This window comes from Pteropus medius, unplaced genomic scaffold (genome assembly GCF_902729225.1).
Source record: "Pteropus medius unplaced genomic scaffold, Ma_sr-lr_union100, whole genome shotgun sequence".
NCBI lineage: Eukaryota > Metazoa > Chordata > Mammalia > Chiroptera > Pteropodidae > Pteropus > Pteropus medius.
Genome location: NW_024350924.1, coordinates 11,439,971 through 11,459,998, shown reverse-complemented (window position 1 = coordinate 11,459,998; position 20,028 = coordinate 11,439,971). Strand labels below are relative to the sequence as shown.

Genomic DNA, 20,028 nt, shown 5'->3' with positions numbered 1-20,028 from the left:
AGTGCTCCCTCCTCCAGGGAGCCTGTCCTTGACTGATTTGTCTTCGTCCCTATGGGAAAGAGAGAGAGGGAGAAGGAGGGAGGGAGGGAGAGAGAGAGAGAGAAAGAGAGAGGAGAAATGCCACAAACTTCCTTTGAAAACCAGCTTGTAGTCAGGCCTGAGCGCACACCCTAGACTTGGCGACTCGAGAATCCTGAAGACGCTCTGAGCAGCCCCAGCGGGAGCACCTGGGCTGTGCCCCGGCCTGCCCTCCCCCTCCTCCAGTGCCCTGAGTGCTGGGCGTGAGTCCGGAAATGGCCAGGACCCCGCCAGCACGGCGCTCATAAACCTGTATGTAAAAGCTCTGGCGCTGACAGCTGGAAGGCAGCTGCGACTGTGGCGGCGCCCCTCATTGCACCCATCGCCCCCCATCGAATTGCTGGAGCTGAACCCTCCCTCCCAGTCCTGGAACAGCACCCACTTCTTTAAGGTAAAAACTTTGTTTTATCCGTTTCCTTCACCTCCTCTCCTACCCTCAGTTCTTTTTCTCTCCAGCTCTGGGGAGGTCACACCGACTGTCCTCCCACCTTTGGTCTTTGCAAGTCTGGAGGAGCTCGGCAGGGGGAATGTGTCAAAGGGATGCTGCTTGGTCCCCTCATTTTCTTCTTTTAGTTAAACCTTCCCCTCTCCCGTGTGAGCAAGCAGACAGGGCACCTTGGTGGTGGTCGACTTATTCGGAGGGGAAAATTTAAACTATTAAGTTGGATGAAAATCTGGGTCAGACTCAGAAGGAGGTCGGAGTGGGACAGTAAACGACTTGCGGGAGATGAAAGTTCCTGGGCAGAGGGGCAGGGATCTTACTGAAGCCACCTATCCATTTTATAGGCTTCTCCCAACGTTTGGCTACTTACCGCCACGGCTGGGTGGGGCCGGGGCTATTTTAACTCCCTCCCCCACCACCAGGGAGTAATTGCAGCCGGAGAGAAGGTGTAGGACTTGAATTGAGAAAAGAAGAGGAGAAGGCTGGAATGCTGATTTGTTTGAGTACCCTCCCCTCATCCTTTCCTGCTCTGAAATACTCCATGCCCACCCCACCAGGTGTGTACCTTGCTGTGGAAACTCTCCATTACCTTTCCTGCCCTCCCGCTTAAGACTTAGCCCACTTAGCTTTGCCCAATTTCTCTGAGACCCAGCTCCCTCCGGCGTCCAGCCGCTGGTTTCTTCTGGCTCATCCTCTAGCCAGCTAGCTGCCCAGCCCCCACTCAATTATTGATCATTCCTGGCATTGGACAGAAAAGATAAGAAATGAACCCTGCTTTTCTCCAAGCTTTTAAAACTTTCCCAGGCTCTGGGTTCTGCTTCCGAGGCTCGCTCTGCGTGTTGTTTGGGAGGGGAGGGAAGGAATGAGAGACGGCCTGCAGGCGGTTTTTGCTACTCTGATTCTAAATTAACAACATGCAAATGAGAGGCAGCTAGCATAGATTATGTTCGAATCTGGAGAACGATCGATCGATTTGGGTGACTAGGCGTATTTCAGTAACTTTTCTGTTCCTCGGCTTTATCTCCCAGGCCTCACCCTTGCCCTAAATTCTTGCTGGATTACAAGAAGGAAGCGTCGTCTCAGGTTAGGGAGAAGCTGGAGGAAAGACAAGAATTCTGACAAGTGTAATTTCTCCCCTTTTCTTCCCCTGAGTCAGGGGAAGAGGGGAGCACGGAGGCTGAAGGGAGATGTTTTCCAGGGGGCAGGGTTTGTGGCTTTTCATTGTTTACTACCCACAGTGTCAATTAAACCAATTAAACATCTGTCCCTACTGAACTCAGTGCTTAGTGCCGGTGGGGAGCAGGTTAAACAGGTCCGGTGTTCACATCTAAAATGACCCCGACGGGAATAGACAGACAGAAAAAATGCAGAGGCAGATGAATATACAGGGAGTATTTTTTTTTAAGTGTAAATTGATCATCGGCATTTTTATATTCCATATAAATAGTGAGCCGGAGAATATCTCTGGCTTTAGGCAGTTTTGGGAGCAAACAGGAACCACAGAGGCCATGGCGTGTCAACTCCCGCTGTCCAGAGAAGCTTCCTGGGAGAATCTTGGTGGAGGGGAGTGGTTTCTGTGCTCTTAATCTGAAGTTATTTAGCTGACCCTGTGGCCTGCGTTTCTCCTCTCCAGCCTACAGGAAGCCCCTCCCAAGACCTTTTGTTGTGGTTTGAGATTGTGTCAAGTTCAGCAGAGTCCTCTGAGATGGACTTCTTTCTGACCAGTGTTTACTCTTTCAGGGCATGATACTGACTGACTCTCTGCTTTTCTACTCTTCACCCCAAGCACTATGTGACTTCTTTTTTTTTTTTTTTTTTGCCCTTGGGACGAGGCAGAGAGAAAGTATCCCCACAGACAGGAGCAGCCTGTGTGCGCGCAGCATGATCCACGAACAGCCAGGGGGCCGGGCAGAACGTTGAGCAGGGCAGAACGTTGCCTTGGTCCCGGGGTGGAAGTCACGGATGTGACACCTTTGTCGCAAGGAGAGCTGAAGAAGGCCTTGTTGATGACCGTTAGTATATTTTTAACATTTCTTTCTCCTTCTCTTTCTCTCTTTTCCTTTGTCTTCTGCATTTCTGTCCTTAATCTGTTTCAGGGAGGCTGACAACACCCAATGTGTTCAGTCCCCTCAGAATCATCCCTCCCGAGCCTGAAAGCCCTGTCCACTCATAGGCCCCATCTGGTCACAGCAGGCTGAGGTGAAGAAGAGCTGGCCCCGGGGCTGCGCTTCTGTTTACCCAAGCTGACAAAGACACGCACGCCCAGCGCCAGGAGCGACCGCGCACACCGTCCAGCCTCCGCCCCACATTCCTTTTCCAAGACTTTTCTAGGTCCGTTTGCTTTCCAGCCCGATGGTTGCCTTCTCATTGGATCGGTCTCTCTTTTGCATACCGAGCCTAGATTAAGGCAACTGACTCCCCGAGGACCGTAAAGTCCTTCGGTGTCCCTCAGTCGACCCCTCCCAACCATGGAACACCATCAACCTGAGTGTCCACCCTCTGGTGAGACCAGGACTGCAGAAGCAGTCAGCCCCGAAAACCACAAGGTCGTGTCAGAACCAGATGAGCATGATCAGGACAGGGATGCTGGAGATGCCGACGGGGTGGCCGGAGACGCCGACGGGGCAGCCGGAGACGCCGATGGGGTGGCCGGAGACGCCGATGGGGTGGCCGGAGACGCTGACGGGGCAGCCGGAGACGCCAACGGGGTGGCCGGAGAACAGGAACCAGGACACCAAGTGTCGCTGCCAGCCCAGGGCCAGGATGAACTCGAGTCCCTTTCAGCTGACACTGGCTCAGGCCAGCCGGGGCCAGGCCACGGGACACAGATACAGCCTGAGGTGGAGACGGTGGGGGTGTGCTCCAGGCCCCAGGAGCTTCCCCAGTCCCCCAGGGCCCGACAGCCTGAGCCAGACTTCTACTGTGTCAAGTGGATCCCCTGGAAGGGGGACCGGACGCCCATCATCACCCAGAGCGCTAACGGCCCTTGCCCTCTGCTCGCCATCATGAACATCCTCTTCCTTCAGTGGAAGGTAAGAGGGAGATCGGATCGGGGCTCCGGAGAGGTGGGGGAGACCGCTCTTTCCTGACCCACCTCCTCGAGCATCCTGCTTTTCTTCTGAAACCGATCAACCAAAACTTTCTAGATTATTCTCCCTATTTCTTCAACTTGAACAAATGGTACAAAATATTCGTAAAAGCCAAAGTTACCTCTCCTACTCCTGGATCTTCCACTCTCTAGCAAATGCGAATGCCTTCGAGTATTTTGCATTCAGTCTCTCGCTCCCGTGGCGAGTTGCCTTTTTTCCATCACATCCTACCGCGGACAACCCCTGCCCTCTCTCCGCTTTGCTGAGAGTTTCTCCTGCAGTGCTGCGTGCAAAAAAGCACACAGGCGGCTGACCCTTTGCTCACCCCCTTCCGCCTCCAGGTGAAGCTGCCACCTCAGAAGGAAGTGATCACATCAGATGAGCTCATGGCACATCTCGGTAAGTGACTGAGCCTTGAAAGGGGAATCACACAGAAGGGTCAAGTGCTGTCCACTCAGCCAGAAATCCAGAATATTGAGGGACTCTCTATCTGGGTCTCCGATGTGTCAGGGAGGGTGAAGGTCTCTGGGGCTTCTTTGCAAGGCTAGGGAGGGAAAAAGCAAAAGTCGGGGTGTTAGGAGTCCTGGCTTGGAACCTTAGTTCTGCCCTTAGTCTTCACGTGTGACTTCGGGCAGGGACTTCCCCTTTGGGAGCCTGTTTCTTTCTCTGAGAAATAAAGGGTCCGGATTAGACTCTAAGGTCCTTTCCAGCTCTGAAAAATCTACGGTCTGTGACAATATCCCCATTCTCTAGGAGAAGGAGAAACAGCTTTGGGGACAATTGATAGGTTAAGCTGGTAAGGAATCCTGTCTTGTAGGTGACTGCCTCCTGTCCATCAAGCCCCAGGAGAAGTCAGAGGGTTTGCAGCTTAATTTTCAACAGGTGAGCAAAAGGTCTGTGGACAAAGGGGCTTGAAAGGGGACACCCAGGCTAGGAAGAGAAGCTTTTCTGCTGTTTTTAAGGGAGTTCCTTGAACTATGATTTTTTTTTTCTGCAGAAGAGGAGGGTATAGCTGTGTCCTCGAAAATATGTTCCTTTGTATAAGATAAAGAAGGGTTGAGGCAAGGGAGGAATGGAGAGGCTTGTTAGAGAACCAGGGAAGAAAAGAAAAGGAAGATTAATTTTTCACTTCCGGGGGTGGGAGTGGAGTGGAGGGAGGGGAGGCCAGACTCTCCATCATTTTCTTTTTGTTCCCTCCGGCTTTTTTGAGATGTCATTGGCCTATAGCATTGTGTCAGGTTAGATGTACGGCATGTCGATTCGATGTGTCCACCGTTTTCTTTTCTACCCCAGAATGTGGACGATGCGATGACAGTGCTGCCTAAGCTGGCCACAGGTCTGGATGTCAACGTGCGATTCACAGGCGTCTCGGATTTTGAGTACACACCTGAGTGCAGTGTCTTCGACCTACTGGGTGTACCTCTGTACCACGGCTGGCTTGTCGATCCACAGGTGAGGCGGAGAGGGCCCAAATGAGCCTCTTATCCGGCCCAAGCTGGCAGAGAAGTGCGATTTTGTGGGGTGTGGGTTGGGGAGGTAGGGATTAAGCTGTCTTGGGTTGCGGGGGAGATAGGGTGTCGGGGCAGGGCCCAGGGCAGCATTCCTTCACCTTAAACCCTTTCACAGGTAACACTCAAACATAAGCACAACACGGGCAGTTCTTTAGACATCAAAAGTTTCAGGAACCTTTCGTCAGAGGGTTGCAGTCTTTGTGGGTTTGGTTCATTTCCTTCCTAAAAAGATGTCCATGTTTTTGGTACCACCCCACCCTGCGGCCCGTGCAGAGCCCCGAGGCTGTGAGTGCCGTTGGGAAACTGAGTTACAATCAGCTGGTGGAGAAGATCATCACCTGCAAGCACTCCAGCGACACCGGCCTGGTGACAGAAGGTGATACGCCTCCTCCTCTTCTGTGGCTCTTATGCAGAGGCAATGGCGGCTCCTTAGGTTTATTGTTTATTGTCTGTCTCTTCCCTGCCCCCACATTCCACTAGAATGTCAGCTCCGTGAAAGGCAGTCTGGGGAGCTGTGTCCCCCAGGGCCTCATGCCGTGCCCGGCACAAGGTCACTATGGGTGGAATGAATGAATCTGGCCAGGTTTCAGGGAAGGGACTTCACCCCTGGGCCTCGTGACAGGGACTCTCTGGACGACCCTCCCTACTGTGGACTTTGTATTTAAGCCGGCCCCTCCCCGCCCCCCATCTTGTGCCCGGCGCAGGCCTGATCGCCGAGCAGTTCCTGGAGACCACCGCGGCGCAGCTGACCTACCACGGCCTGTGCGAGCTAACGGCGGCCGCCAAGGAGGGCGAGCTCAGTGTCTTCTTCCGAAACAACCACTTCAGCACTATGACTAAGCACAAGGTGCGGAGGCCGAGGGCGTGGGGGGCTGCAGTGCCGCGGGTTTCCTCATGCCTTTTCCTTCCGGGTCAGCGTTTCCGTCAGGATGGGGCAGACTGAGCTCGGGGAACGAGCGGCTCCTAACAGCCCTGCGGTGCGCCGCGCCGAGGTTTAGTTCTCATCCATGCTACGAGTCCCTTGCAGATTGGCCGCCGTTCTGTGCCACATCATCTCTGGGACTCAGGCTGACAAAACAGCCTTTCTCTGAAATGTAGGAGAGACGTCAGGCACCCGCGTTTAGTGCTTCTGCCTGGAAGTGACGCGTGTCATTTTTGCTAACATCTCCCTGGCCAGAGCAAGCCCTAAGGAATATGCCCGCCATCAGTGGGACAGGAAGGTATAACCCTCTCCCGGGAGGAGGCAGTGGAATTTTTGAACAACACTGTAGTCTCATGAAGTTAGAGACGGTCTAAGCCCTCTACGGATAGGGCAGAAGAGGGAAAGGTCTTTAGTTCTCAGAGCCCGTGGGCGAGCCCAGGGCACCATGGGAAGTGAGGCAGGAAGCAGGCTCTCGTGTGGGACGCCAGCCCCGAGGACTCCATCATGCTCGACCACAGTGACCGCCACCCTTACACCCAGCTGCCCGTACTCTCGGACATCTCTTCCCTCTCCCCACGGCCACAGATGTATGAAGGACCCACGTGCTCCCAGTGACGTTCCAGCTGGCGCACCTGTCAGTGCGGATGGTCTCGGCGCATCTCAGATGTTGTGGGGCAGCAGGCCGCCTCTGCGTCACCTGTCCCGCTTTGTCTTCTTCCCCACAGGGTCACTTGTACCTACTGGTCACCGACCAGGGCTTTCTACAGGAGGAGCAAGTGGTGTGGGAGAGCCTGCACAACGTGGATGGAGACAGCTGCTTTTGTGACTCCGAGTTTCACCTAAGTCATTCCCTGGGCAAGGGGCCTGGAGCAGAAGGCGGGAGTGACTCCCCGGAAAAGCAGCGGCAGGTAGACCAGGTGTGTGGGGCCTTTGGGAAGGGTGCCGGGAACACGTTTGTGTCAGAGCTTTTTGCCATAGGCGAGATGCATGCATTTTGTCATCTGGAGATCTTAACACGTGACACCCATGTCCCTCTGCCCTGTTACCTTTGGACCATCTCCGCACTTGGTGTGTGTTCTCTGCCTCCGCAGATGACATACTTAGCTGTGAGCTGGGCTGTGGAGGAGGAGGAGCTGGAGAGAGATCGAAGGATGAGGGAGAACTGGTTTGGAAACTAAATCTAGCCTGAACATCTCCCAGGCCGCAGCCCCCCTCACAGCCCTCCTTGTCCCCTCTCTCTAGGACTACCTGATCGCCCTGTTCCTGCAGCAGCAGCAGCGGCCGCAAGGCACGTCGGGTCTTAGCGACCTGGAGCTGGCTCAGCAGCTTCAGCAGGAGGAGTACCAGCAGCAGCAAGGGGTCCAGCCCGTGCCGGCGCGGGCCCCATCGCCACAGGTGAGCCTGCTCCTCCCTGCGCCCTCCTCCCGTGTCCCGCCCCTGCTTCTCCAGCTTTCCCGTCGTCGCTAGTCCTGCAGTTCTCTTCAAGGACTCCCTCGGGGCTTTTCTGTCCGTCCCTCTCCCCCAGGTCCCTTCCTAGCTTTCTCTCCCCCACTGACCTCGAGCCGCTTCCACCTAGAACCTCTGTCCTTGTGCTCATCCAAGGCAGACGGGTGACCAGTTGTTAAACCCGGTACAGGGCAGAGGAGCCACGTCCGGACGCCCCGCCGGGGAGCGGCGGCAGAGGCCGAAGCAGGAGTCCGACTGCGTCCTGCTGTAGCCCCGCCTGGTGCCAGGCTGCCGGCCTCTCCTTCCAGAGGCTCTGGCTGTTGTGCTCGCTCCCCAGGCCGACCCCTGAGGTGTGCAAGGTCACTTATGTGTGGTCCGTGGGGGATCAGAGCAGGCAGTCAGTGCCAAGGTCAGACTCGGTGACATCCTTGCCCTCACGTGCTGCCGCCTTCTCTTCCTCTCCATCAGCCAGGGCAACAGTGGGGCTCGTGGGGTGAGGACTTGTGATTCCCAGCTCCCTTTTCCCCAGCGCATCGCACTAATGCACAGACTCAGGCTCCAGGGCCAGGGCCCTGTCTAGACTGCAATCCTCCTGACCACCCCCCAGGCCGGTGGCCTTTGTTTCAGGGTTTGATTTGGGTTTCTATCTCCATTGTTTGTAAAGCCTTCCTAGGGGTTTGGAAATAAAACTTGTTTCCTGAGGTCCGTTGTTTGCCTTACTCTGCAGCAACCGGGTTACGTGTTTGACCCGACTGAGTAATGCCAAAGGGGAGAGAGGGGAAAGAGGCCTGTCATTTCTAGCAGCGCCAGCAGGGGGCACCAAAGCCTGCTTTTTCCCTTTCTGTTTTTTTGTTTCTCTCTTTGATGCGTCTTCTTTTGGGAAATAGTTCTCTAGTCTGCAGGTGGGTTTCCAAGTCCCCGCTTTGGACAGATGGATTTGGGGGTTCTGCTCCCTGGTAACTTCCCAGGTAGGCGAGGGGCAGCTGGATCCTCTGCTTGGCTCCCACATCATACAGATAATCCTTTGCTACCTCCTAATCTCGTGCTAGATCCAGGTTCTCGATTATTTTGCCTAAAATTTCCTGGGGAAGAGAGAATAATGTGGGGGCAGGGGAACCCCCTGGGAGAGAGGTTGTTGATAACTGCTGCCCTGGAGCCCAAAACAGGATTCCTGTGGAATATCCAGTGCGCGTCCAAGGCGCCTCCAACTTCAAGGCCTCCTCCCAGCCCACGTCCTGCCCCACCCAAACTTCAATCAGGGAACACGGACAACAATGAAATTGGCCAAAAGAATTCGGGAATCAGTGAAATGTTCTGCCTTGAGTACAGGATGGATGAGTCGGGCAGAAACCGTCAAGAAGGCCCCATTAGCCCACACCCGAGACAGAGCCGGGGGACCGAGGTGCGGACATCGCTTCGGGATGAAGGAAATCGAGGGACGTGAAAGACTTTGAGTTCCAGCCTCGATGAGACGCTGGAACACACGGTGCTCAGCGAGGGCTTATCCTGTCTTGGAGGCTCAGCCTTAGCCAAACATGGGAATCTCAGATCCTTGAATCTCATGTAGGGGTGGGGGGCAGGAAAGTCTCAGAGGTCTTCGGCCCTGCACAGGGCTAGTAGGGCTAACCGGCAGTCCCCCTTCACGGCATCCTGCAGGCAAGAGAGCCAAGTGTTAGGAAGACTCACAGCCGCCATGGCCCAGGCACTCCGCCCCTGCCTCGCGGTGGTCCAGAGCTTGTCTGGTGCCTGCAGTCCTACACCGAATTAACCGGAGACTCGTGCATTCTCCAGGGCATGATATGTCAGCTGTGTGCAAGGAGTAGAGTCGGGAGCGGCGGGGCGGAGCCCTGAGGTTCCAGGTTAAGAACTAGCCAAGTCTCACCTGGAGGGAAGAGTAGAGGGATTTCCCAAATTTCTTTTTGTACTCAGCTCGGATGCTCAGAAGGTCAGTCTCACTTCTAGAGATGAGGATACGCATCAGGGCTTGGTTATCAGGCTCAGTTTCCTGGTAGGAGAAGAAACGAGGGGAGGGGTGGCCATGAGATTCTCACGGAATAGGAATTGGACAGCATGGCATGGTAGGTTATTCTAGAAAGTGGACGTGAGGCGCGAGTCCAGAGAAGCCTACGTTATCTAGGGGGAGAGTTCTCTTCGTCCATCCCCATGGAAGATGATGCAGCAGAAAAGGCCAGTCCCTGGGGGCACCTGGAGTACTTCCGCTTCCTTCCACATGCCTTTCCTGGCCCTGCCACCAGCTCGGAGCCTCGCTCCTCCAGAGCTGGGTGGTGCTGAAAGCTCCAAAGGCAGGTGCTTAAAAAAGGATAGACTCGCTACTCATAAAGACCTTCCAGCATGAAAGCCAGGAAGACTGTTTTTAACTTCCAAGTTAGTGAACGTCCAAGGAGAACGCACCCACCCTCTATGGTGGGGGGCAGGGTCATGTGACTTCCGGTTCTGATCTGGACCCACCAGGGCTGTCTCACTGCCCCATATTTACACATTAGTTTCTCCTGAACCCTGGGGTTCAGCATCACTGTCTTCCTCCTATACCTGCTCCAAGCCTCCAGCCTTCTGGTTAAAGGAGATAATGGAGGATTCGGTTTAGAAATAGTAGAGTTACATACAGAACATCATCAAGTCGTGAATTATACAACCGATTGTCCTGAGAGATTGGAAAATAAAAACTTTTAGTCACAGATCCTACTTGAGTCGCTAGCTGTGCACTGGTGCCGTCACCGCTTCTTAAAATCCTCTTTTACAGGGTTTCCTCGAGCGCTTGACTCATGTGACCTTTCCCGGAACCACCTGCAACCCTCACTCACGCCATCCCCACACATAAACTCCCGCGAAGAAGCAAAAGAAAACGACCCCGCGGAAACAGGATGCTGTGTTCCACTTGGACTCGTTTACCTAATTGTCAGTGGGCTTGAGGGCTACTTTCTTTTAAATATCATGTATCACCAGTTTTGTGCTGTGCCAAAGATGGCAGACCGTTCTCCAGTATCCGCTCTGCCCTTCTTCCAACTCTTGTTACTCCAAAGTCGTAGAATTGGTGCAAGCGCTGTTAACCGGATATTCCCATGGGTGCACAAGCACCTTCGCCAAACCCACATTAAACATAAATCGAGTCTTGAGAGTGCACTTGGCATCACATACTGCCCCAGGATCTTTAAAATGAACGTTCATTTTATGGTTCAGATTGGTCCAAATTTGTCTCGAATCTGCCTTCACCGAAGGCCATTTTTCTGAATATTCTTCACGATCTTTTTTTTTTTTTTACATCTCTCTCCTAAAATAGTACAGAAGTATCCTGACTGAGTTTATCCTTCTAAAAATTTTTCGGAAAAATAAGTCTATATTACTTTTCAAGTCCTACTTCTAAGATACATCTGACATTGACATCCAAGAATGTGGGTCCTATAATTCAAAAACGAACATTACAATTATTTACTGCTGGGTACAAATTTGTTTTTCCGACAGCAAATTAGACAGATAAGCCCGACTCCTCAAATGAATCTCAGTGTTGACTCATTATAATAGTACAGGCTTTATCGGGCGAGCACAATAATCCGCTGTCAAAATGGAAATCTCTGGATGATGAAACAAGTAGTTACACGCACTGTCTTTTGAACAGCTGTCCACAAAGCACGATGGAGTGTCGACCAGAAAACAAAAAGCGATTCCACCTGCCGAATGATCACTACGTTTATCTTCTCCAAAGTTTCTGTGAGTTTTTGATTTATGGGATTTTGGGGACAATTATGCTAATAGGAGACTTAGCTTGATGAGCAGATTGACTGGATTCTGCTTAACGAATGACTCAAACCACGGTCACCAGTTTAATTATGGATAGTATGGGGCAAAGTCTGACCAGTGTGGAGAAGGGTGACCCTATAACTCACGGTATAGCTTATGGTAAGGTGTTTGGAGGTGCTATTGCAGGCTCAGTTTCATACCACCATAAAGGAAATATCCCAATAAAGCAAGTCACACAAAGTTTTGGGTTTCCTAGTGCACATAAAAGTTACATTTATAGTATACTGTAGTCTGTTAAGTGTGTAATAGCGTTATGTCTAATGAAACAATGTATATGCATTAATTTAAAAATACTTTCTTGCTAAAAAATGCTAAACATCATCCAAGCCTTCAGCGAATTGTAATCGTTTTGCTGGTGGAAGGTCTTACCTTCAGTTTGTAAAACTCACAATATCTGTGAAGTAGAATAAAATGAGGTCCTCTCGTATAGCCCAACACCTACAGTACAGGCCAGGAGCTGACACATGGCACTTAAGTGTCCCATAGAGCCCTTATGTGTTTCGTAGGGAGACTATAAGACTCAATATCTGTGTGACCTTAGACAAGGTACTTACCTCTCTGTGCTTTGTCTATAAAACAAGGATGGAGGATTAACTAAAATGTGCACTGTGTTCAGCATAGGTCCTGGCACACACCGAGCACCTGAGAAATGCTGGCTCTTGTCATTCTTGCTGGCGTTATCATCATCACCATTCTGGTGACAACTGAAACCGGACACGGCACGGTCTCCCAGAGCAAATTCATATCCATATGTGGCCATTTCGATATTAATCAGGCCAAAATTTGAGCTCGTGTGAACTTTAGGGTCAGCTACCTGAGCTGTACCCACAGCTCGCTCCTCTGCTCTTGTAAACCCAGGAAGAGAGCTGCCGTGCGTGTGTAGAGACGTGACATTAGCAGCGTGACACTTCCTCTCCCTTGCCCAGGAGGTGCCTCCCCACCTCCACCCAGTTTTTGTTCCAAAGGGAGGGAAAAGGAGTCGCCCTCTCACCTGGAGGGCTTCATGCAGTTTATTGGCGAAGTACAGCGGTGTGTTCCTGATCACCGAGGCTAGAAGCAGAGAGGGAGAGATGGAGGGTGGCGGCCCCAAGGCCAGGGACCCCCCGGCCCCGCGCATCCGGAGCAGGCCCTACCTAGGCTGAGCAAGGCTATCTGGGTGTCTCCATGGAAACGGTCCCGGACAGTGCGCTCCGGCGCGTGCCCGGTGCGCCGCTGGTACTGATCAAACACTTGTGGTGTGCAGGGGAGGCCGTGGGAGAGATAAACGGGGCAGGTCGATTATCACAGAGGGGAGGGGCCCCCTCTCCCCCCTCTCCCCACTTCCTCAGCCAGCGGTCATCGCCAGCGCAAGCTGGGGAGAGAGGGAGGCTCGCGTGTACCTCGGATGAGGTGTTCGGGGTTTCGCTGGGTGAGGATGAGGACCCACGTCTCCTCCGTGCCGGGTCGGTCAGCCTGCTTCAGTGCCTGGGCAGGAGGAGGAGGTCAGGGCCGTGTTACGATGTCGCCAGAATCCATCACGGTGGAAATGGGATTAAGGGTGGAAAAGTGATTTTAACGTGTAGATTAGTTGCTTTTATTTATGATTTAAAAAATATGGGATAGGACCAAGAGAGGGGCTCTGCCCTCACGGCGTGATCCCCCAGTTTGGGAAATCCTGGTACAGTAGTTAAATATTCCCCAAGGGAGCGGGGGGCGGGGGGGTCTCCCACCCAAATGCCCACGAGAGCTGACGAACTCACTTCCTGTGAGTTCAGGTGTCAGAGGCTGGACAGGGAAAAGGCTTCAGCTGTGACACGACCAGACATCCCACGGCCCCTCATGCTTGAGGATTCCTTCCCCAAGGCAAGGACGGGTCCGTAGGACAAATGGGCACACGGGCTGATGGCTCTAAGACGCGGGACAGGAGGGCGTCCTGCGTGCTCAGAGTGCAGACTTCTCGGTCCCTGCTCACCTGGACATCCTGTTCTGCCAGGTGGTAGTCAATGACTTCAGAGCAGCTCTCCCGGTCCCCCTAGGAGGAAAGTAGGAGGAAGGTCTCAGGAGGACTCTTCGAGGAGCAGCTTTTTAGCCCCGGGCCAACGAACCAAACCCAGTCAGCCCGCAAGCCTTCTCTTGTCCATTACACACAACGATTCTCTCGATTGGGTCCCACCCCCCTCCCAGGTGCTGTCACTCCCTTCCCCTGCAGGCCGGGCCTCCTCACCTTGGCCAGGGCTAGGAACAAGTCCTGCAAGGTGCCACTGGTCGCAGACTTGATGTCCTCCTCAGCCTCCACCTGGAAATCTGGGGTGGGGTCAGGAGCCTTCTGAATTCTCCTGATGTTTGCCAGCGTGGCTGCCTCTAGGACCCGTCAAATGCCTGACCTCTGTGCCCTGCCAACCCTGCCATCCCCTGCTTGCAGTAACTTGAGGGCTACAGTCCCCAGGATGGAAGGCAGAAGCACCATCATGGCCACCATAAAGCACGTCTAAGGCGTGAGCACCCCACGCGCTGTGGGATCCGCACTGTGGTGTGGCCTCGTCTGCAGGCGCCGACGTGCTGCGGGCAGCAGACATCTGTTACTCCGGTGGGGGCCGGACAGCGGAGAGGAGATAGAGAAACCCATAGGATGAGGCAAGATGGCCGGGGCCTGGCTGTCACCCGAGGTGAAGAGGAGTCATGTAGGAGGTAGGATGCCACCAAGGGAAGAGAGCGGGGAAGGAAGAGAGGTAGGGGAGGGGAGAGGAGGCAGCCCGGAGAGGACATCCAGGGACATGGGGAGAGCAAGAAAAAGCGGGGGTGGGGGTGGGGGGGCTAAGACGAGGGTGAGAAAAAGCTAGTTCCCTCCCGATTAGCGGTGCGGAGGTATGTGACAGCCAAGCCCGGCCACCTGCCAGGGGCCTGGGAGGTGACACCGGTGACTTAGAAAGCAGGTCCCCGCCTCTCCCTCCAGCTGCAGCAAGATTCCACTCAGCCCGGGATGCATCAGCAGGGGTTGGGAAGATGACAGGGGGACCCTTGGGACTGCCACAGAGCCCCAGTCATCATTATCCCGGAATCTGCCCTGAAGCCCCAGACGAAGATGGCTAATGGTTGCTTCTCCTTCTTTAATGATCACATCTGGCCGTCTCCCCTGGGGAGACTGAGGGCTGGAGGGACGGAGGGTGGAGGAGGGAGAGAGAGCTCCAGGGAACAGAACGTGGGCAGACGGGATCCCAGAGAGCTGGCCTGGGGAGACGGCAGGGGAGGAGGGGACTGTCCCTTGGGTTCCCTTCCAGCCCCTAGAGCCCCACTCTCCACTCTGACCGTGTTTGTAGACCGCCAGGCACTCCTGCAGCTGGGGTGGAGCACGGGTAGCAAGAATTTCCACGATCACCTCGTTGGCAGGACCTGAGTCCTGCAATAAATCGAGACACCACTCTGAGATCGGGCCATGCCATTAGGGTGGCAGAGAGCAGATGCGGACCGTGTGGCCATCTAAGGGTCAGTATAGGATGTGAAAGGGGCCTCTTCTCTGGGTGATGGCAAGTCCCTCGGCCCGCTCCGTCCCTCAGCACTGTCCTCGCTTTCCAATGACCCAACGAGCCTCCTCTCCTGGTACCTTCAAGGCTGTCCTCAATTCCTGGGCATCGAAATGGGCTGCTGGCCGCAGCAGAGCCACCACAATCCTCTCGAGGTTGCCGGACAGTGCCGCCTGCAGGGACGTCAGCAGGTCCTGCAAGGGGTCCCCATGATAGAGGAGTGAGGGGGAGGGGGAGGCCCATTGTGCGGGGAGGTTTGGGAATAGTTGGCTGGTTTTCATCTCAGGCCTGAAGCACCGCCTCCCAATTTAACCAGGGGGCAAGACTGGCCCACGATTGCTGCACCCCGAGTCTGCTCACCCAGGGGCTTCTCACCCCAGCCCACCGCTCCTGCAGAGTCAGAGTGGCCTCACCTGTTGGGTGCGTTCCTGGAAGGCTCGAGAGATGACCTGCCTTTGCTCTTTGCTCCGATTGGTCAGCACATCCACAATGGCGTGGCGGTCCACCCCTGAACCGAGACAAGGGCTGGACTGAATGGTGGACAGACCCCAGCCGGGGTCTTTACAGGGCCGGGAGCCCCTTGCTCCTCAGATCTGACGAGGACAAGATCTAGGAAAGGGCTGGAGGGACAGGAGCAGGGGCGCCATCGCCCCGCTTCCATTTGGTCTCGAAAGAAGATGCAAATAAGATGCCCAACGGCATGCAAATCTGACCCACGTTTAGGCAAAGGTGGCCTGCCTAAAGTGGCTTTTGGGGATCGGCAGACTTGGGTTAGAATCCCAGCTGTGCCATTATGAGCCGTGTGACCTTGGGCGAGCCTCTTCACCTCCCTAAGCCCGTTTCCTCATCTGTAGAATGGAAATAATGAGACAGCTCCCAGGGTGTTGTGGGAACAGCTGTGACACACCAGGTGTGGTACGTGACCTACAGGAATTAAGGCATTCCACAGCTCTTTGTTGAGAGCGTGGGTTCCTCCGTCCTGGCCCTTTCTCGGTCCACAGACCAGTTTCTAAAAGGTGGATCCTCAAATGCAGAGGGAGAGGGGCCTACCTTGGCCTGCGATGGCCCTCAGTAGCCTCTGCACATCCTTGTCCACGCTGAAGCTCAAGAAGGTCCTGAGGGTGCCCAGGGTCCCCCAGGCTGCAGTCTGTAAGAGCAAGGGGGCAGCACTGGTCTGCCCGCCTCCTGGCACCGCCTGGCTCCCCCGGAGCCCATGGTGTGGCCCAGGGCCTGCTCCCTTCCCGCATCCCTGGCCCTCATAGCCCCTGAGTCGATGGAGTAAAAATGACCCGTCCAGGCCCGGCAGCCCTACCTTGTTGGCAAGGCCCAGGTAGCTGAGGATCTCTTGGGTCAGGGATGGTCTCGCTTTCCTGCTGGTCACTGACATGGTGTGACTGGCTGCTCTAAGGGAAACAGGAGCAGCTGAGGGGACCGTCCCACAACCGGGCCTCTTTATGACCCACCGGCCCAGAGCCCGGGCTCCCATCACTCCATTCCCTTGTTACAGAAGGAGAGGACGTTAACCTGCTTGGCAGGTCTGGGAGCCCAAGTGGTGGGCTGGGAGGGGAGCCATCGCCTTCCCCACCTCTCACCTCCCTCAGGAAGCAGGGACTGGTCAGGGAGCTGCCAGAACCAGCACCAAACAACCTCCCGCCCCCCACTCCGGGGCTGGTCCCAAGGCCCCCCAACCCTGGGCCCGAGGTGAGGGGAGGGGAGGGGAGGCGGCAGGAGTAAGTCTCGGGGTTGGGAGCCAACCCCTAGCAGCACAGGCTCCCCTCCACCCCAGCCCACCAGGCTGCCTGCCTGCCGCCTGCCTCTCACCCTTGGTGTCTCTGGCTGGGGTTCCTATATCAGCAGGTGCAGCTCCTGAGCTGATGTGAGTCTGTGTCCTCTCGTAGGGGCATGGGTGCCTAGACAAGGGAGCAGGGAGCAGGTACTCATGCGAGAAAGAAAAACTCCCTCCACCTTCCCCCAAACTACCCACAGGGTCCCCCACCCCCAAGCCCAGTGCTTACCCAGAGGTGCTGGGGGTGAGGTGGGTGTCTCACGGCCGGGTGGCACGTCTGTGTGGGCACCAGCTCCCGTGTGGCCTGGCAGAGGAGAGGGGGGCATGTGCAGCCAGGCCGAGCGGCCAGTCAGGTGACCTCTCTAGCAGACCGGCCCAGCTGTCGCCTCCAGCTCTGGCCCCTCCCAAACGTGGGAGAGGACCAGGCAGTACCGGGCCCCACAAGCAAACGCCTCCCTCCCGAGCATCCCTGCGCCCAGGACCGGGCCTCGGCCCACGCCTGAGCGCTCCACCAAGCCTCTCGCGGCCGGTGCACACAGGAGGCTTTGTGCTCTGCTCTCCCGGCGGGGCCAGGTGGGACCATAGGAGCCAGTCTCTGAGTCCAGCTTCTGACCTGGCTATGCCTCTGGCTCCAGCTCCCCGAGGGGCAGGTCAGACAGGCTCCAGGCTGATTTCAGGCTGATAGAGAAAAACCAGTTGGGGCGCATACCAGCAGGGCACCCCAGCCTGCTCCCAGAAGGGGTCCCAGCCCAGAAACTCCCTCGACTACTGCCTTATTAGAGGCAGCCAGCCTGGGTGGGGACCGCCAGGGGACTTTTATACCTGTGGGGAAGGAAGGGCGCAGGCATTCAGGGGTGGGAGTAGATTAGAGTCAGGAGAGAAAAACGCGAAGGGTGTTCCCTGCGGACAGAAGCATCTCGCTCCCATGAGGCAATGGGGAGATGGGTTGGCTCCCTGGATCCCTGTGTCCTCGGTCCCTTCTGTTGTCTTTTGGCTGCCGGGACTGTTTTGGCAGCCGGTGACGCAAGCCCGGGAGCTGGGCTCGGTACTGTCAGTGCCCAGAGCAGCAGGTAAGCAGTCTTGGGCGCCTCAGGGGCCCCCCGAGCAGGCAGTCACTTCGACCTCACGGCCAGCTCCCTAGGGCCTTCCTGCCTCCCTGAAGAGGTCAGGTAGGGGCTGGGCACGGACACTTAGAAAGCTGTCTCCATCCCTCTGCCACCATCCCAACCCAGGAAGGCCCTCACTGGGTTTCCTACCTGAGGGGGACCTTCAGCTCTTCCAGAGAGCAGACCGGGGCTGAGGAGATGCCAGGAAGGCATTCACTGCTCCTCACTTTTTCTCTCCTGCCAAAGCGGAAAACGTGCAATGGTTTTTGCTGGACACCGTGGGTTCAGTCCCTACTTGCTATGTTCTGTAGCCACAGCCAGTCATTTTAGGGACACCTGAGGGTAGGTTCCTGGGTGGATTAAATCATGAAGTAACACGTGATGGCATCTGACAGAAAAGTGCCTCATAAACGATGGTCACCAGATTTAGTAAATAAAAATATGAGATACCCCATCAAATTAGAATTTCAGACAAATGACAAATAATTTATTGGCATTAAGTATGACCCAAGTATTCATGGGGTATTTGTTGTTTGTTTGAAATTGTAGTTTGACTGAGTGTCCTGTATTTTACCTAGTAACCTGAAAAATGAGACTTAGTTTCGGAATGGTTAAAGAAAAGGTTCTAGAGCTGGACTCCTAAGACTCAGAAATCTGGTCTGCTGTGTGACTGTAGCAATTACCTTAACTTCTCTGTGCTCATCAAAATGGAGTTAATAATAGTGTTTATATTCTGAGAATTAAATCAATACATGTAAAGCACTTTAGAAGACCGCCGGGCACAGAGTGGTAAGTACACATGTCACAGTGTTCGCTAATATATAATAATAAATGTTGCTATCATGTTATTTTACAATGATAACTGTTATTAACTTGTCTCCCTAGGAAGTCCAACCTTGGCTCTCTTTTGCGACTTCTTTCCTGCCAATCCCCCATCTGGCCACAAGAGGGCATCAGCTGCCACCGAGAGCAGAGAGGGCCCCCTAGTGGCCACCTGAGGTCTGCAAGGCTCTGGTCCCACACAGATCTCAAAGCCCCTCTGCGTTTCCTCGTTGAGAAGTGCAGATGTCCTGAAGACTTCAGGTTCCTAGATGGACTTAGTGGGCAGGAGGGTCAGGGGAAGAGCCCCAGGTAGACATCTGACACTCAAAGGATCCCCCTTGAGACTGACCTCAGGGCATAGGTAGACTTGCTAGGCAGGGTTACTGCAGGGGTTGCAGTGGCTCCACAGCCGGGGTCCCCATGCTTTCTGCTTTCTGTACCCTTCAGAGTTGCTTCTGGGCACCAGTCCCAAGTAGGCTTAGAGGAGCATAAAGTGGGAGAGAGGGCTCTTGTTTCCCCAAGTCCAAACCTCTGCAAGGGCCTCCTGGCTGACCTGCAAGGCTGAACTCTGAATGTGGAGAAGGCAGGCAGATCCCCAGTCACGCGGCAGAAGCATAATCCTCGTTGCCTAGGAGTGTGCGTGATGCCTTTACAGCCGCTCCACTGAAACTGGGTGGAATCACTTCTTTTGTCTCTTGGTTTCATTTTGTTCAACTCCAGGGCCAGATTGAGGTCGTTTTCAGGTTGACTAGTCACCTTCCACCCGCATGCCCTAAACTGTAGAATTTCAGAGTCGGAGGAGATCTCAGAGATGACCTGGTCTGCCACCCTCTCTTACTGGCTCATGGGAGCTGAGTTCCCAAGGCCATGGTGTTGGAACCAGAATCCAGTCTCCTTATTTCTTCTCAGCATTTTCTTCCTCACTCAGAGCAGGACGTGGCTTATTTGAGTCCCTCTTCGTGGAATACATAGGGACACGCAGTAATACATGGAGCCTCAGCTGTTGACGCACGTACACCTCTTCAGCTCTGAACTCCACCTTGCTTTTCTGCAAATACAGTCACGGGTCGCTTGGCAAAGAGGATAAGTTATGAGAAATGCATGGTTAGGTGGTTTCGTCGTTGGGTGACATCATAGTGCGCGTCACAAACGTAGATGGTCCAGCCCACTCCACACAGGGCTAGATGGGACGGCCCATTGCTCCTGGGCTACCAGCCTGCACAGCACTTCACTATACTGAGTACTACAGGCAACTAACAACGGTGAGTTTGTGTGTCTACACACATCGAAACATAGAAAAGGTCCAGTAAAAATGGGCGTAAAAGATATAAAATGGAACATCTGCATGGGGCGCTTACCATGAAGGGAGTCTGCAGGACTGGGGGCGCTCTGGGTGAGTCAGTGAGTGAGGGGTGAGTGGATGTGAAATGACTGGGAGGTGACTGTTCTGCTGGAGACTTCATAAACGCTGTACACGTAGGAGACACTACATTTATTTTTAAAATTTCCT

General features: G+C 54.5%; 2 protein-coding genes across 9 annotated transcripts; one reads left to right on the top strand and one right to left on the bottom strand.

Moving 5' to 3' along the window:
- Positions 1–309: 309 nt before the first annotated feature.
- On the top strand, positions 310–11,202 carry MINDY1 (MINDY lysine 48 deubiquitinase 1). 5 transcript variants are annotated; one of them, XM_039841559.1, is made up of 12 exons: positions 310–469; positions 943–1,077; positions 2,617–3,146; positions 3,231–3,552; positions 3,951–4,008; positions 4,427–4,491; positions 4,903–5,061; positions 5,394–5,496; positions 5,825–5,967; positions 6,768–6,959; positions 7,285–7,437; positions 10,250–11,202. In XM_039841559.1, exons 3-12 carry the CDS (start codon positions 2,989–2,991, stop codon positions 10,325–10,327), a joined length of 1,431 nt encoding a protein of 476 aa, XP_039697493.1. In that variant the 5' UTR covers positions 310–469; positions 943–1,077; positions 2,617–2,988; the 3' UTR covers positions 10,328–11,202. The 5 variants fall into 5 exon arrangements, with proteins under 5 accessions (XP_039697493.1, XP_039697492.1, XP_039697488.1 ...); XM_039841558.1 differs by lacking the exon at positions 10,250–11,202 and adding an exon at positions 7,679–8,190; XM_039841554.1 differs by lacking the exon at positions 10,250–11,202 and adding an exon at positions 7,679–8,190 and having other exon boundaries at positions 2,617–3,552.
- ANXA9 (annexin A9) lies at positions 8,764–20,028 on the bottom strand. 4 transcript variants are annotated; one of them, XM_039841566.1, is made up of 16 exons: positions 18,868–20,028; positions 17,847–17,933; positions 16,820–16,894; positions 16,619–16,740; positions 16,117–16,207; positions 15,855–15,951; positions 15,218–15,312; positions 14,885–14,998; positions 14,590–14,680; positions 13,508–13,587; positions 13,256–13,315; positions 12,684–12,768; positions 12,438–12,533; positions 12,296–12,354; positions 9,371–9,493; positions 8,764–9,138 (listed from the first exon to the last, which is right to left on the bottom strand). In XM_039841566.1, the coding sequence occupies exons 2-16, from the start codon at positions 17,907–17,909 to the stop codon at positions 9,076–9,078; spliced, it is 1,314 nt and encodes a 437-aa protein (XP_039697500.1). In that variant the 5' UTR covers positions 17,910–17,933; positions 18,868–20,028; the 3' UTR covers positions 8,764–9,075. The 4 variants fall into 4 exon arrangements, with proteins under 4 accessions (XP_039697500.1, XP_039697502.1, XP_039697503.1 ...); XM_039841568.1 differs by lacking the exons at positions 17,847–17,933; positions 18,868–20,028 and having other exon boundaries at positions 16,608–16,714; positions 16,820–17,131; XM_039841569.1 differs by lacking the exons at positions 17,847–17,933; positions 18,868–20,028 and having other exon boundaries at positions 16,117–16,202; positions 16,619–16,714; positions 16,820–17,130.

What these genes read in the sequence shown, in the direction of transcription:
- ANXA9 (XM_039841566.1), bottom strand. Translation starts at nt 17,909, where the DNA reads ATGCCTTCCTGGCATCTCCTCAGCCCCGGTCTGCTCTCTGGAAGAGCT. An exon ending in CTCACCCCCAGCACCTCTGG is followed by an intron (nt 16,741 to 16,819) that starts GTAAGCACTGGG and finishes TTCTCGCATGAG; the next exon opens with TACCTGCTCCCTGCTCCCTT. An exon ending in TCCAGGAACGCACCCAACAG is followed by an intron (nt 14,999 to 15,217) that starts GTGAGGCCACTC and finishes GACCCCTTGCAG; the next exon opens with GACCTGCTGACGTCCCTGCA.
- MINDY1 (XM_039841554.1), top strand. Translation starts at nt 2,989, where the DNA reads ATGGAACACCATCAACCTGAGTGTCCACCCTCTGGTGAGACCAGGACT. An exon ending in TCCTCTTCCTTCAGTGGAAG is followed by an intron (nt 3,553 to 3,950) that starts GTAAGAGGGAGA and finishes TTCCGCCTCCAG; the next exon opens with GTGAAGCTGCCACCTCAGAA. An exon ending in AGCAGCGGCAGGTAGACCAG is followed by an intron (nt 6,960 to 7,284) that starts GTGTGTGGGGCC and finishes CCCTCTCTCTAG; the next exon opens with GACTACCTGATCGCCCTGTT.